The following is a 14,340-nucleotide window of genomic DNA, read 5'->3' on the forward strand; positions in this document are numbered from 1 at the left end:
TAGGGTTCCCTGCTCAGCGGGAGCCTGCTTCTCCCTCTTCTCCCTGCTCATGCTCTCTCTCGCTGTCTCTGTCGCTATCTCTGTCTCTCTCTCTTTCAAATAAATAAATAAAATCTTTATTTTAAATATTTAAAATCAATATGCCAAAACTTTGAGCTTTTTATCTGTAAATTGTAATTTACTAATAGCACCAACATGTTCTGCATTAAGTAGGTCTGTGGGGAAGGTGATTTTGTTCCTGGGCCATGAGTTATAGTATGTTCATACAGTCACCTTGAGTGGTAGTGTGTGGGGGTGAGGGAGCTAGAGGACCAGCTGGGACGGGCTCATCCTGTCCTGAGACTTGGCCTCTGAAATGGCTCAGGGCCAGACATCAGAGACAGGCTCTGGGTATTATTGGCAGGGCAGCAGCTGTTTACTGACAGCCGGTTACTTAAGACACCTATGCCGTCTAGAATCCCTAAGATCTAAAACCTAACAGACTCAAATATTAAGGAGGTTTAAATGAGCCTAGGTTGGAATTCCCAAAGGTAGTGATTGATTTATTATTAACCAGGGTAATGAAGTTACGCACTAGGACAGTAGTTAGTACCATGCAAGTATCCCTATGCACATCCCACTGCTTGTGGGTGATTAGATTGCAGGGACTAATTCCTCCGCCCCCTTGCATCCCTAGGAATGGTGTATCTTGAAACTTCAATTACTATTCATCACGTCTTGCCCTCCAGGAGGAGCCTGGATGAGATAAATAATATAGCAGTATCCCCTTTGCAATCCCACTCCCACCTTCTCTTCCTTCTGTGACACTGAAAGGACAATTGTGACCTTCCTGAGTGTTTTCCAGCACTACATCCCACTGCTCCTGTCTTGTATGATGTCTTAGGGATAACGCATTAGTAACTTAATAAGCACCTACAGTATGCCAGACATTTTATTATCTGTAATACTTAAAATCCTGAGAAAGAAATGTTGTTGGCCTCATTTTATATAGCTGGGAAACTAAGGCTGAAAGTCACAGAGCTAGTAATTGGCAGGACTTGCATTTGAACAAAATTCTGTCAATTTGGATAGTAATACTGTGTTCTTTGGAAAGTACTACTGACAATGATTAAAATACTTACTGAGCGCTTATGTACCAGGTAGTAAGAAACTTACAAGATGGTTATCTACTAAAGAAAAATTGAGAAAGGGGAAACGAAAGATCAGAAAATGGCCCAAGATTATTTAATAAGTAGTACACTCAAAATTTGAACCCAATTTGGTCTGGTTATAAAGGCTTTTGCCCACTGGGCAATATCACCTACTGGACTTTTGTGGGAGTTGTCCTCTAGAAGAGGTAAACCAAGGTAGAGTTAAGGACAAGTATGGTTAAGAGGAGCCGAAAGACAAAGTATTTGTAGGTTAACCAGAATCAGACTTCCTCTTTCTTTACTTTCTAGGCATCAGCTTCTTCTGCTTCCACCAGCAAGTCTGCCAGTATGAATCCCACGGAAGCGAAGGTATGAAGGGTCTTCACGGGTGTACTTGGGTGAATGCCTCTAAGTGATTATTTTGTAAAGCAAAACAAATGTAGACTAATGGACAAATTATTTATGTGTCCTAAGAAGCTTAAATTATGGAAGGAAACATTTTCTTCCTAATTTAGAAGGGTCTTTGGAAATTTACCTTTGTTTTTAATATTTGCCTCAAATATCCAGTGTACACTTCTACATTGTTTCAGAGTATCTAGAAAAGAGTAGTCATCCGGAGATTTTTTTTGGTCCTAGACTTGATGGAGTTTTTTAATTATAAGATGATCTAGGTGCATTTCTGTGGATCTAGTGAAGAATATGAATTCTTAACTTCTTATTAAAATGGTTCTATTATTCTGGCCACTTTAAATGTAAGAAAGCGAAAGTTTACACTAAGTTTACACTAAGTGACGACACACAGATACTGTTATTTTGGATATTTTAAGTTTCTTTGTGAAATTTTAGTCCTACAGGGGAACGTCTTATTGATAAACCTTTGAGCTCTATTTGGGATTTATTCTAATAATTATTTCTTGGAATCTGAGAAGAAAAAATAAAAGAATATTGTCCAGTGTTGTGGCCACATGGAGTAAACCCTAGTTCTGAAGAGTGGCCAGAAGCTGCCTCAACCCTCCCACTTCCTTACCATGTCTCAGGCTGTTTCTCGGGACTACTCTGGGTGGAGAATTAAAGCAAGGATTTTATCAAGATGCTCTCAACTAATTTTTATGAGCCAGTATTCCTGGGTGTTTTTAAGAGCTAACCCAGCTCTGTTATTAAGTTGCCCTTGTTTAAAATCACTGACATGATTTGTTTTCTGTCTTCCGTATTGCTTTGCTATCCCGGTAGGATCCTATGCCGTAATTTACTACTGGCACTATAATTTCGTGCTGTTGAGAGATCCTATGGTCTAATGTTGAATTGTTTTTAAAGGACATTGCAGATATCTTGAAATACACTGTTCACATCTCTTATAAATGTCATTTAGCATTCATTTTGATTTAAAAGTTTTTAATCTAAAATTGTTATTTCGTATTCTACATGAATTTTTTGTTTTCAGACTATACATGACCTGATCCTTAATTCATCTGTTAGTTGTCCCTACTTACTTAGACCAAGTTTAATCTTAAAATAGTAAAAAAAAAAAAAAAAATCTGATCTCAGTCTTAAAATAACCATAAGACAATAGGAGAAGCATCAGCCAAAAACAAATTATCATTGAATTCAGAGTCCATGAAAAGTACAGAAAGGAGAGCCAACACCTAGGATCTCCTCTTTATTATTGTGGTTCTCATTTGACCCATTGCCTGACTCTAATCCTTTGCCCCTGACTCTGCTTAAGGACCAATGCTTATTATTTCAAAGGTGTCCTGTTTTCCAGAGCAAGTGTCAGCAAACCCTTCAGCTATTGCTAAGCATTAGTCATGAGAATTCCTGGCAGTCCTACAGAACTGGAGGATGGGAGAAGAGAGAGAAGAAAGTGGGAGAAAAGAGGGAGGGACAAAACTAAGTGTCTTGATGACAAAATATCACCAATGGCTGCCTCTGGACCACTTTTGGCGTCAGCTGTCTTTTCTGGGGGGATTTCAGTCACACTGTTCTCATTAATTAGATTCATGTGCTTCTGATGTATGGGTCATAACAATTATACTAGCCTTCTCTTGAAGATTTTTGTGAACTTAAGCATATTTCTTCAAATAGTTTGAGCTTTTAGAAAAAAGATATTAATTCAAGATCACACCTATACCAAATCCTTGTCTTGTTCTACATCTTTCAGATAAAAGTCTACCTACCTCTGAAGGGGGGTGGTATGTCTAGATCTAAGCTCTGTCTCTCTTGCCCTGGCACATTAGAATTGGTGGTCACACTGCTGTGCTTCAGATGGAAGGTCAGATCATTTCTATTCAGGGTGTGACTGCTGCAAGACTACATAGCGGGAACCATGCAGCCAGATGGCCTGCTGTGAATCTCCTTTCCTACCAGCCATGGTGTTTGGAAACTCCTCTTTGCTTTGGTTTCCTTATTTGTACAGTTTGGATAATAGTACCTATTTCACAAGGCTGTGTAAGAAAACAAACACGTAAGGGTATTAGATAGGGCCTGTCCCCCAGCAGGTGCCCAGTAGGAGCTGACTAGTGCTGGAGAGACAATGCAATGCAGCGCAGTGATTGAGCAAAAACCCCAGCTCCACCCTGGGTGTCCTTGGGGAATTTGACTTCTGTGTGCCTCATTTTCTCATCCACAAAGTGGGGATGATGATGATGATGATGATGATGCTACCTGTCTCAGAATTCTCATGAGAACCAAGTGGGTTGGCACATGTGAAGTTTAGAACAGTCCCTGTTACTAAGAGGTAATCAATAAGCATTGGTTATTATTGTCATCGCTATTATGTTAAGCCCCACTACCTTCAGTAAAAATAAATTTAGGTAATGTATTATCGAGTACTAATAAAAAATATGCCATTATAAGCTGCTTGCATGTGTGAGCATGAATTCTTCATTGTTTTCTAGAGTTCTTCCATGCAAAATCTTGATTACCAAATTACAGAGTGGAAGCTATTAATAGATCCAAACCACTACAATATCCGCTGGCTTATTTTCCTTCTTAATCATTTAATAAATTGCATTTGCATAAACTCAGAAAAGCATAGTAGCAGATACAGAAACTAATTAACAAAGATCCAGTTTGGAAGGATCCAAAACTTAACATTTCTTTGGAAAGATCTCTGTGATTATTAACTTTGTTTCCTTCCCAAAACAATGCACATGTTGGTATAACGAGGGTCCATTATGGGAGGAACGTATGTATCTTCATGGCTGAAGCACATGACATGATAAATTAAGAGGATATTTGCTGTTGGCTTTTTAGATAATAGAATAAAAAATAAGAGTTTATGTTAATACCAGCAAATAGATAAAAGGGAAAGAAATGGTGGGAAGTATTAGGCCTAATTTTTAATCTTTTACTTTGAAAAGTTCAGAAATGTTTAATCCAGTTTTCATATCTTGCCTGTACCGAGAATTCAGGTATGTACTTAAGGAATTGTATTTTTGATACAGATGATCTTTGGTTGGGTAAAACTGTGTAAAATACTCCAGTAGAGGGCTTAAGTCACAACCAGCTCTCTCTCTCTCTTTCTTTTTTTTTTTTTTTTTTTTTGATAGAGAGCAAGTACAAGCTAGGGGTGGGGCAGTGGGAGAGGGAGAAAAAGTCTCAAGCAGGCTCCATGCTCAGTGCAGAGCCTGACGCGGGGGCGGATCCCAGGACCCTGAGATCATGACCTGAGCTGAAATCAAGAGTCAGTGGTGCCCCACAACCAGCTCTTCTTCTTTTCTTTTTCCATTTTTTTATTATGATCAGTTAGCCATTGTGTAATGCATCATTAGTTTCTGATGTAGTGTTCAGTGCTTCATTAGTTACGTATAACACCCAGTACTTATCGTAAGCAATAGCACCGAGGACCATAGGGGAAGGGAGGGAAATCTGAAGGGGGAAAAAATCAGAGAGGGAGACGAACCATGAGAGACTATGGACCACGGGACACAACCAGCTCTCCTGAAGCATTCCTAGAAATTTAGATTATATTGTGCAATAAAAATCTGTGCACTATTTACAAAATTGTAAAATTTCAGAAAACTTTTGACACCACTTGTGACTGTTGATTTGTTTGTAACCAAATGTTAGAAATAAAGGTGGAAAAAAAATGGCCCAAGCAGCCTGTACACAGTGAAGGTGAAGGAGAGGGGTCAGAAGTTAGTTTTCCTAATGGCAATCTTGCAGATTCTTACCACTGAAAAAAAGTAAATCCAAACTGGAACATTTGCTGGAGGCTTTAGAATTTTAGTGTCTGCAGCTTCTTGGAGTTATGTACATATGCATGGAGTAGATGCAGTAGCTGAGCGGAAGGGTATTTGATAGAAACGTTTAGCCCTATGATACAGGTTACCTATTTGATTGTCAGATAAAATAAAATCACACTTGGGGCTTTGCTCTTGTATTAGGCTGTTCCAATCAGCAAACAGACGGAACGACAGCATTCTCCTAACAGGAAAAGACACAAAAAACAGGTGATGTGGTTCATCGTACTAGGGGATGTTTCTGTTTGCTAACGGCCACTTCAGCTGCTCAGCACACGGATGTTTCTGTTTGCTAACGGCCACTTTAGCTGCTCAGCACACGCTAATAATGGCAGTTCCAGATCTTCCATAACTCTCCCACCCATCACAGACTTTCTGGTAGGCCTTAGTGACCCATCGCTGATACTCTGGCACTAAAACTCAATGTCACTGCTTTCTACAGCTCTTGGCTCTGTCACCATCCCATTGTTTCACACTGGCAGCCAGAAACCCATGGTATTTCACTCAGAGATATGTCATTGCTTTTGAAGGATGAGGATTTGTATATCATTTTGCTTATATATTAGCTACAATGTTCACAGTAATAAATGTTTAAGTATCTTTGATACACATAACAAAAGTAAGATGTAAACTGCTGTCTGAAGGTAAGAGTAGAATATCCGAGTGCTTAAATGTTTACTAAAGAGTTAAAATGCCAAGCAAAGTATAGTAAACTTAACTCATAAAGTTTATATTTACATCAAAGTCCTCTCCCCTGAGCTTTCTTAGTTGGAGAAAATCTATGTTAAACCTTGTAAACTATGTCTATTTTTCCTTTCTTCCTTAATTCCTTCCCTCTCCCCTTTCTGTATTTTTCTGAGTTTAGGCTGCAAAAACAGAACCTGAGAAGAAGTCACAGTCAACTAAGGTAAGTGATTTAAGTCAACTAGTGAGTTACTTGGATTCTTAGTAATAACAATGAATAGCCAATTCCCTCTGTTGGTGCTACTGAATGGGAAAAGGAATTTTTGTCAGCTAATTTAATTAATTTTGGATTACCTTTTTAAACATTATACAGAGCATAAGTGATAAGTTATAATAAGTACATATATTGTAAAAATGAATGTATTTTATACCTGAGAACAGTATGTTTCAGAAGGCATTTTGTTCAAATCTAGATTTTTGTTAGAGGTGAAGTAACTGTTAACAAACAGCAGGAACAAAGGAGAAAGGACAATATCCCAAGACGCAATGAGCGTCCAATTACTTTTAAAAAGATGGGACATCCAGAGTACATGTGTCTTCTGAACTCAGCACCTAGATGACTTACAGATGAGTCTTTCCCAAGAGGCCCGCAGGTTTATCTTATTAACAGTCGTATCTCAGCTTGTGGAACTGGTTATCAGGTTCTCAGGAGACAGCTCTGACTTTCCCTTGGGAATGGCTTCCTGACTCATGGCCATCTAAATTGACAGCCAGTCTGTATCCATGTGGAGCTGGACCCCAGGGTGTCTGCAGTTAGGGCAAATGTTTCTCCTTCATAAGATGCTACACATTACTTCTTTTAAGCGAGCATGCTTAAGCACTCAGATAAGAGCGCAAGGTTTGATGCGGGAAAGCACAGAGATGTTCTTGAAATGGAGGCAAAGGTGAGGGCATCTGGGTAGAAGGTAAGGCTTATCTGATTTTATGTAGGACCTCTGGGTTCCCATCCCCTCAGGATGATAATTCCATAGCCCCACTGTAGAGCAGGAATTCACCAGCAAGCTGGAACTTGTCCACTACTCCATATTGAAATGTTTTGACTGCCCAAACTCAAGAGAATTGGGTTTCTGGTGTTACCTCCTTCTCTAGTTGTAATACCGAAAAGACTATGTAAATCATTAAATTACAGTGTTCATCTCCTATGAAGGGAGATTTTTAAAAGAACTTCTAGAGTGGGATTCCCTATCAACAAATTCAGAGGTCACAGTGCTCATGTGACCTCTCTGTGATTAGAACTGCAGTTACCAAATGATCTGTATGAATTGTAAAACACAGCCAGTGAGTTAGAGATACATACCTAGTTGAAAAATCTTTCTAAATGAAATACTAAATTTTTCATTACTCTTATTGTTGTCATTATCAGTCTGTTGGGAGGGTAACTCTTGACAGGTAGCACATGTGTATTTCTCTAAGTGGGCCTTTCCCAAGAGGGGCAGAAGGGTCTAATTGGGATTTTTGTTCTTGAGCCTATTTGGAAAAAAATAAAAGAAAGGTCTCCGATGTAATTGAGATTTTATCTTTTGAAATTGACAGCCATCTGTGGTTCATGAGAAAAAAACCCGAGAAGTAAAGCCAAAGGAACACAAAGAGGTAAGCGATCATCCTTAGGACTTGATGATGGGTGAAGCCTTGTGTGTGTGTGTGAGGGATAGAATTTTGAACTGTCATTTGTGTTTGTTTTTCTGGCTATAATGGCACCCCCATGTGGCAATAGTAGGATTTGCAGTTTACTAATGGGAAAGAGGGATGTGTATTTCAAATTTTGTACCTCAAAGTAATCACATTGATGTCACATGAATTGAGATTAGTACAATTCAAAACTACATAGAACACAACTGTTAGGAACACTTGGCATCACACAGAGAAAAGCATTGGTGTTTGTCATCTTGTAAACAGTGTGGTGTGTGTGTGTGTTTCAGCCAAAGAGCCTACCCAAGCATGCATCAGATGCAGAAAGCAAGCATGTTCATAAGGAAAAAGCGGTGTCCAGATCAAGTGAGCAGCTGACGTCAGAGAAATCAACAAAACCAAAGGTAAATAAGTCAGATTGATAAGAAAACACTACCATCAAATAGGGAATAAGATGCAGGTCCTCGATCTACATGGACATGTGTCGTTGAATCTGTGGGACTATGCTGAATGTACTCTGTATTGTAATGGCTTGGGGCTATCATTTTGCTGGTTTTGCAAATAGCTTTTTGGAAACTTGGCCCTGTGAAAAGTTCAAGAAGTACATCAGATGGGTTGTGGGGACTTTTGGTCCAGCCTCTGCTGCCCAGCAATGCCCAGTCATGACTACAAGGCAGCTGTCTCTGGTGTCTCATAGGCAGGAAGCTTGGGATAGAGCTTGCCTCCTGGACCCCTCTCCTCAGGGCTGTAGGACCACACATGATCTGTATGATCTGCTCTTTACATGGCAGTCTGAAAGAGGTGTTGAGAATTTTGTTGTAGGAGAGATGAATTTATAGAGCCAGAAATAGATCCCATATTTGCACAGCTAATGGAGGTCACCTATTAGAAGAATAAACATTTATGAGAAGAACTCTTCCATCAAGAGCTCTTGGAAGACGTCAAGTAGGCCTGCTTAACAATGGACTTGAAAGAAGAGGTTACATGTTTCTGGCCCACCAGTTGTATGCAGCCATTTATGTGTTTCAAGTCTGTTTTGTTTGGCTTACAATAGTATTGAAATTATTTTTAGTGAGCTGCAACAATTAAAGTCCTAGTGTTTCATACAAAATCCAAATTTCTAGCTCCTCCGGAAAAAGCAGGTTATACGGCAACAACTGACTCGAGCTTTATACCTGGTGTATGTAGTCCAGTTCATCGCGGCCCCTAGCTGGCCCGCTGGACTCTCTGTGCAGCTCCACGGACCCTGTCAGCTCTGGAGTCCAGGCTCATGCACTGCCCAGGGTTGTATCATGTGCAGTAGGAGCTGGTACCCCTTCCTCTGCAAGATGTCCGTGGTGGTGAACTGGCTCGGTAGTGATACTTGCAATGCATGATCTTGAAAGTAGTCATTCAAAGATACTTAGTTCTGTTCATCTTTTTTCCCCACCTTTAGACTAAATCACAGGATGCAGTTTCTGCCGGCGGGGAGGGTGTTGTTGCTGGGGTATCTGCAGCATCTGCCACCCCTGCTAAACAGGTGAGTGCACACAGGCGGGCATAGAGTGTACCGCGGGCCTTGCCGCCTCTGGGGTCGGTTCCCTGAGAAATGCGTGCTTGCTGAAGACCCCTTCCAGACCCCTGGGCTTTATGTCTGCTTCTCAGGGACCATTCGGGGTTGTGGTGCTGCCACACTCAAATAACCGGTGTTTGGGAAAACCGAACACTGTTCTTATGTGAAATTTAATGAAGAAGAGCACGTATCTAAAGGATATAGAACGAGCAGGATAGCAAAACTGATTTAAGAATTCATATAGTCAATAAATATTTATTGAACACCTGCCATGTATAAGGCGTGGTGTCAGTACCAAGAAAATTAAAATGTGAGTTGACTCAGATCCTGCTTTCAAGATTTATAGGTTTGAAATAAAGCAAATAAAATTGCTATATTTGAACAAGCACTTCTCAGCTTTCACCATGGACAGCATCTATCTTGATATGAGTAAGTCCCCAACAGTCCGGACCTCTCCATGAGTTGATGGGGGAAGTTTTTGAAGGAGATGTTCCAGCCCTCCCAGGAGAGAGAGGATGTGTGTCCCTCTGACTAATGATGGGCGAGTCTTCCTTAGATCACTTGAGGAGCTCTTTCAGATACTAGCCTGGAAATGTAAGATGGGAAGTAGTCTACTGTTTCTACCCATAGCAATGCAGAGTCAGTTATCGGTTTAGAGGCCATGTCTCCCTAGAAATGCTACCTATCTCTCTGGAATAAGAAAAGAAGAAGATGGAAATGAAACTTTTTTTTTAAAAGTCACATGTATTTATCTGTTTTCCTGCTTTTCAAAATGGGAAAGTTATTCCCCTGCAGCCTAGATTGTGAGGAAAGTCATAGTATAAAAGTATGGCACCTCTCCTGGAAAGATCAGTTCTTCTCAGATCTTGAAAAGGAAGAGGCACATTAGTTTGTGTCCAAACTAATGCAGATATTGTTTGGAGTGATAGCAAAACTTAACGTTTAAATGAAAATACTCAAATTTTAAAAAAAATGTGTTTTCTTCCAGCAGACCACTTGAATATGACCTTGAGACTCGCAGCCCTGTCCCCACTCTGGGGATACATGTTACTGTGTGGTGTTGATGAGGGGTACTTAGATGAAATGGCTTGAAAAATGGATAGATTTAAGACAGGATTAGATTTGTTTGAAAAGACTTAAAAATGTAATCATTCTGAAATTTTGTGCTAGGTGTAAAGTAGCCAGGGAAAAAGTGAAAGCTAAACAGTAAAATAAGAGGCTTATGTGGAAGTCTGGAGTGCATTGACCTGCGCTCGAACTTGGGGCAAAGCATTTCACTTTTGTTTGCCTCTGATTCGTCTCCCATAAAATGGGATTGATCAGATCTTCCTTTTGGGGAGTGGGGGGTGGGGTACGTACCACATTTAAAGCACTGTGGTGTGACCGCAGGACTCCCTAGCTGCAGGCTAGCCCGTCCAGGAGTGGGAAGAAGATGGAGTCTCCAGGGACTGCATTCCAAGGCAGATTAAGACAGGCCCCTATAAGGAGCTGTTGAGTTGAGGAACCAAGGGATTCTGTCAGTTTGCAGGAATCCATGGCACTCTGAGTAGATCCAATTTGAGTTGGGCGTGAAGGATAGCTAGGATTGCAGGCTTGCAAATGCATCAGAGTGGAAAAGTGTGAGATGTGTTCTGGGTACAAAGCACATTCGACCATGGGTGGGGCACTGGGAGGGTGAGCGGTGGGAATGTAAGACCAGAAAGACGGGTCCAGGCACAGCTGTGGGGAATGCTGAGAGGAGTTTACAGGGGTGGTAGCTATTCAGCATTGAAGGTTAGAGAGCAGACGAATGATGTGAGTGCACCCAGCTGCAGGACTGGGCGACTGCAGTGGGTGGGTGATACGGGAACAGAGATCGAAAGGCTGGTCAAGGACTGTGCCCTAGTCCTGACGAGTCCTAATTTAGTGTAACTTAGAGCTAGGATAGAATGAGATAGTGGGGAGAAATGAAGGAGGCATTGCGGAGGGAAAATCTTTGAGTTTTAGAAAATGATTGCCTGCAGTGGGCAATGGTCACTTCAAGAGACACATCGGAGATAACCTGGGGCATCAGGGTCTGGATGAACTAGGGTAGGTAACCCTAAGGTGAGGCAGGAGGATTGCTGTCAGGTTCCTGCAAGCACAGGGCCCATTCAGATGCTGAGAGTGAGCGCCTCCCTAAATTTCGAGCTGGTCCCTGGTTACCACTACTGGTGGACAGAGTCAGAAGGTTGAGCGTGAAAAGTGGTCTGAGTTTGGATAGGCTGATTTGGAATGTTGGAGAGAGGTGTGTAGAGAGGCAATTGGAATGAATGTTGTTTTGAACTACAGGAGAATGGAGAGAGTGAGCAGAAGGCTGGGGGGGTGGATAGGGAGGAGGGGAGAACAAATATGAATGAATATCTGCATAAGGTTGTGGTTGAATCCTGGAAGTGGATTCAGTTACCCAGACTCAGCCTCTCACCCTGCTGGCCCCCATGGTGTTTTTAACAGTTGCAGTCATCACTTATTTAGCACTTAATCAGACAACAAGTACCCAGGTGGTGCTTAGCATGTACCAAACACTGGCTTCCACACTTCACTAGCTGAGTTTATCCAGTCCTCACAAGGCCCCGAGGTAGGTGCAGTCCCTGTCACACATGACGATACTGAGCTACAGAAGAGGTGACCTGCTGGATGACTCATGCGGCCAGCGCCTGGGAGCTGGTGTGCTCTCCACCCCCATGCTCTGCTGCCTGTGTTTCAGAGACCTCCACGTGCGATAGTGTCCTGTTGTTTTCAGCCGGACCCCTTCACCCGTCTAGTTCCTGCCGGTCCCCGCAAGCGCTCAGCCCTGGCCCCAGAAAATGATTCCACTTAGGACCCCCAGTGCTGGGCAGAAACATGCGCAGTGGGTAGGCCTGGGGGCAAAGTGGAAGAGATGGCAGAGACCAGACGGCACAGATGCCAGGGGAGGACTGGGATGATTACGAGAGGGGTGCTTACTGAGGTCAGACTTCAGAGACAATTCTGTCTGGGGGAGGCATGGAGATTGCAGATCGGAGGGTTGTTGGCAGTCTTTGAAAGAGCCACAGAAACAGTGCTGGGAAGGAAATTCATTGTAGGGAGATTAAGAAAGGAGTGGATGATGAAATGCTAAAGCCGGGAGTGTGGAGGTCTTACTGTGTGCAGGCAGAGATTGAAAGAGCAACAGGGAGAAGTGGCCGCTTAGAGAAAAAAAAGTCCTGAGCGCTGCAGACTGACTGTGGATCCTGGGGGGAGGCAACCAAGAGCCACAAAGAAAGAGATGCAGTTCTAGATTCAAGCCTTGATCTTTCCTTTACTGAGTGACCTGGGAAAAATTACTTAACCTCTCTGAGTCTTGCTATCCTTATCACTAAATGAAATTAATGTTATTTACGCTGTCCTGATAGAGGATAGAATGCATACAACATGTTACCTGGCTCAGAACAGGTGTTCAGTATATGATCAATGCTATTAATATTTTAATGAACTCATTTTTAAATATGTAATATCATTGAATTTTATTGGATTATTTAATCATTCAATTTGAATTTGTTAAATTATTGAATAAAGATATGTGAGAAGGAGTTTTTATTTCTTTCTAAAACCTCACCAGAAAAAAGAAAAGAAATCATTAACGTCGGCTGTACCAGTTGAATCCAAACCGGGTAAACCATCTGGAAAGGTATGATGATAGCAGTGCATTTCTACATCAGATATTTATTTATTCATGGTCTCTATAGTTATTCTTGATCTGATTTTTTTCAAGGGCAAACCATATGAGGTGGGATTAACGTAAAGACCTTTTTAGTGAATTATCGCCGTAAGCTAAAAGTGTGATTTTTTTTTTCCCCCCGGGTATGTTTGTAACATTTTATATTGTAACCCTCTGTTCTGAAAACTCGTTACATCCCGTGGAGTTTACATTCCAGTTTCTCTCTTGGAAATATAACTTCTTTAACCAGAGGTGTCACTAAAGAGTATAAGGCACTTCCTCATTCTGAAATTCTCAAATGAATGGGTCTAAAGCTAAGAGGTCCCAAATTGTATGACATGATCAGGTGAGTTCCTAAAATTGTAGTGGGAATATGGTAGTTGAAGGGGAAAAAATTAATCATTTTTAATCTTAGTTAAATAAAGTAAATAAAGGGTCTTTCCCAGAATTTTTGTTTTCCCTTTTAAATGCAGCATACTCTTCACACTGAATCATTTTTAACCTCAGAGATAGGATGGAGGCACTCTTTCATTCATTATACTGATTAAAGTCCATATCGACAGAGTAAATTGTCACTTCTTGCAAGCTTAACATTCCTGTCAGGTAATTTGCTTTGTAAACATCTTCGGGCAAGCAAGGGAACAAAAAAACCACAAATGAATGAAAGAACACAGGCAATCCATTTTTGAAATACTCTATTTGGAAAGGTGCTATATAGAGATTTTGTTGGAGTTCTTTGTCAATATGTAACTCAAAAAACTGATAAGTAGGAAAATTACTGATAAGCGATAAATACCAAGCTATTTCTCCTATTGCATACAGTAACATGATCATTTTTTTTTTTAAACTGTCATTACATTGGACTGGCAGGTTTAACAAACCATCCATTTGTTCATGTAGTTAATGCCATTAGATTTACTGATGTTGTGATTTTTTTTTTAAGGGGGTGAGGGGCAGAGGGAGAGGGGGAGAGAGAATCTTAAGCAGGCTTCCTGCCCAGGGTGGAGCCTTATGCAGGGCTTGATCCCATAACCCTGAGATCAAAACCTGAGCCAAAATCAAGAGTCAGACACCCAACCAACTGAGCCACCCAGGCACCCCTGAAGTTGTGATTCTTACTTGAACATGGCTTTCTGTCCTTCCAACCTAGAATGTGTACTCTGGGACCTTATGTAATAAAGTCTATTAGAGACCAGATTTTAACTATTTTGATGTTTGAAGAACTTTTGATGTTGGGTGTTTGTTTGTACAGAATTTTGTTTTCTTGTTTCTGGTTTTTTTTTTTAGTTAAAAAAATCAGAAGTGAAATACGTATTACAAATAGCATTTAAATACCTGCTCTCTTTC

At 41.0% G+C, this 14,340-nt stretch overlaps 1 protein-coding gene across 20 annotated transcripts in view; it reads left to right on the forward strand.

The window, feature by feature from the left end:
- CAST (calpastatin) overlaps positions 1 to 14,340 on the forward strand; it is a 110,543-nt gene that overhangs the window by 58,600 nt on the left and 37,603 nt on the right. For 12 of the 20 annotated variants that reach the window (XM_035014919.1, XM_035014918.1, XM_035014922.1 and 9 more), the window contains 7 exons: positions 1,440 to 1,499; positions 5,516 to 5,581; positions 6,237 to 6,278; positions 7,649 to 7,705; positions 8,035 to 8,148; positions 9,180 to 9,263; positions 12,895 to 12,963. In XM_035014919.1, coding sequence (XP_034870810.1) covers positions 1,440 to 1,499; positions 5,516 to 5,581; positions 6,237 to 6,278; positions 7,649 to 7,705; positions 8,035 to 8,148; positions 9,180 to 9,263; positions 12,895 to 12,963 — 492 coding nt within the window. The remainder of the gene's footprint in view (positions 1 to 1,439; positions 1,500 to 5,515; positions 5,582 to 6,236; positions 6,279 to 7,648; positions 7,706 to 8,034; positions 8,149 to 9,179; positions 9,264 to 12,894; positions 12,964 to 14,340) is intronic. The other 8 variants (XM_035014921.1, XM_035014930.1, XM_035014923.1 and 5 more) reach the window with 1 other exon arrangement.

The sequence above is a fragment of the Mirounga leonina genome, unplaced genomic scaffold (assembly GCF_011800145.1).
Source record: "Mirounga leonina isolate KUSES-001 unplaced genomic scaffold, KU_Mleo_1.0 Mir_168, whole genome shotgun sequence".
Taxonomy (NCBI): domain Eukaryota; kingdom Metazoa; phylum Chordata; class Mammalia; order Carnivora; family Phocidae; genus Mirounga; species Mirounga leonina.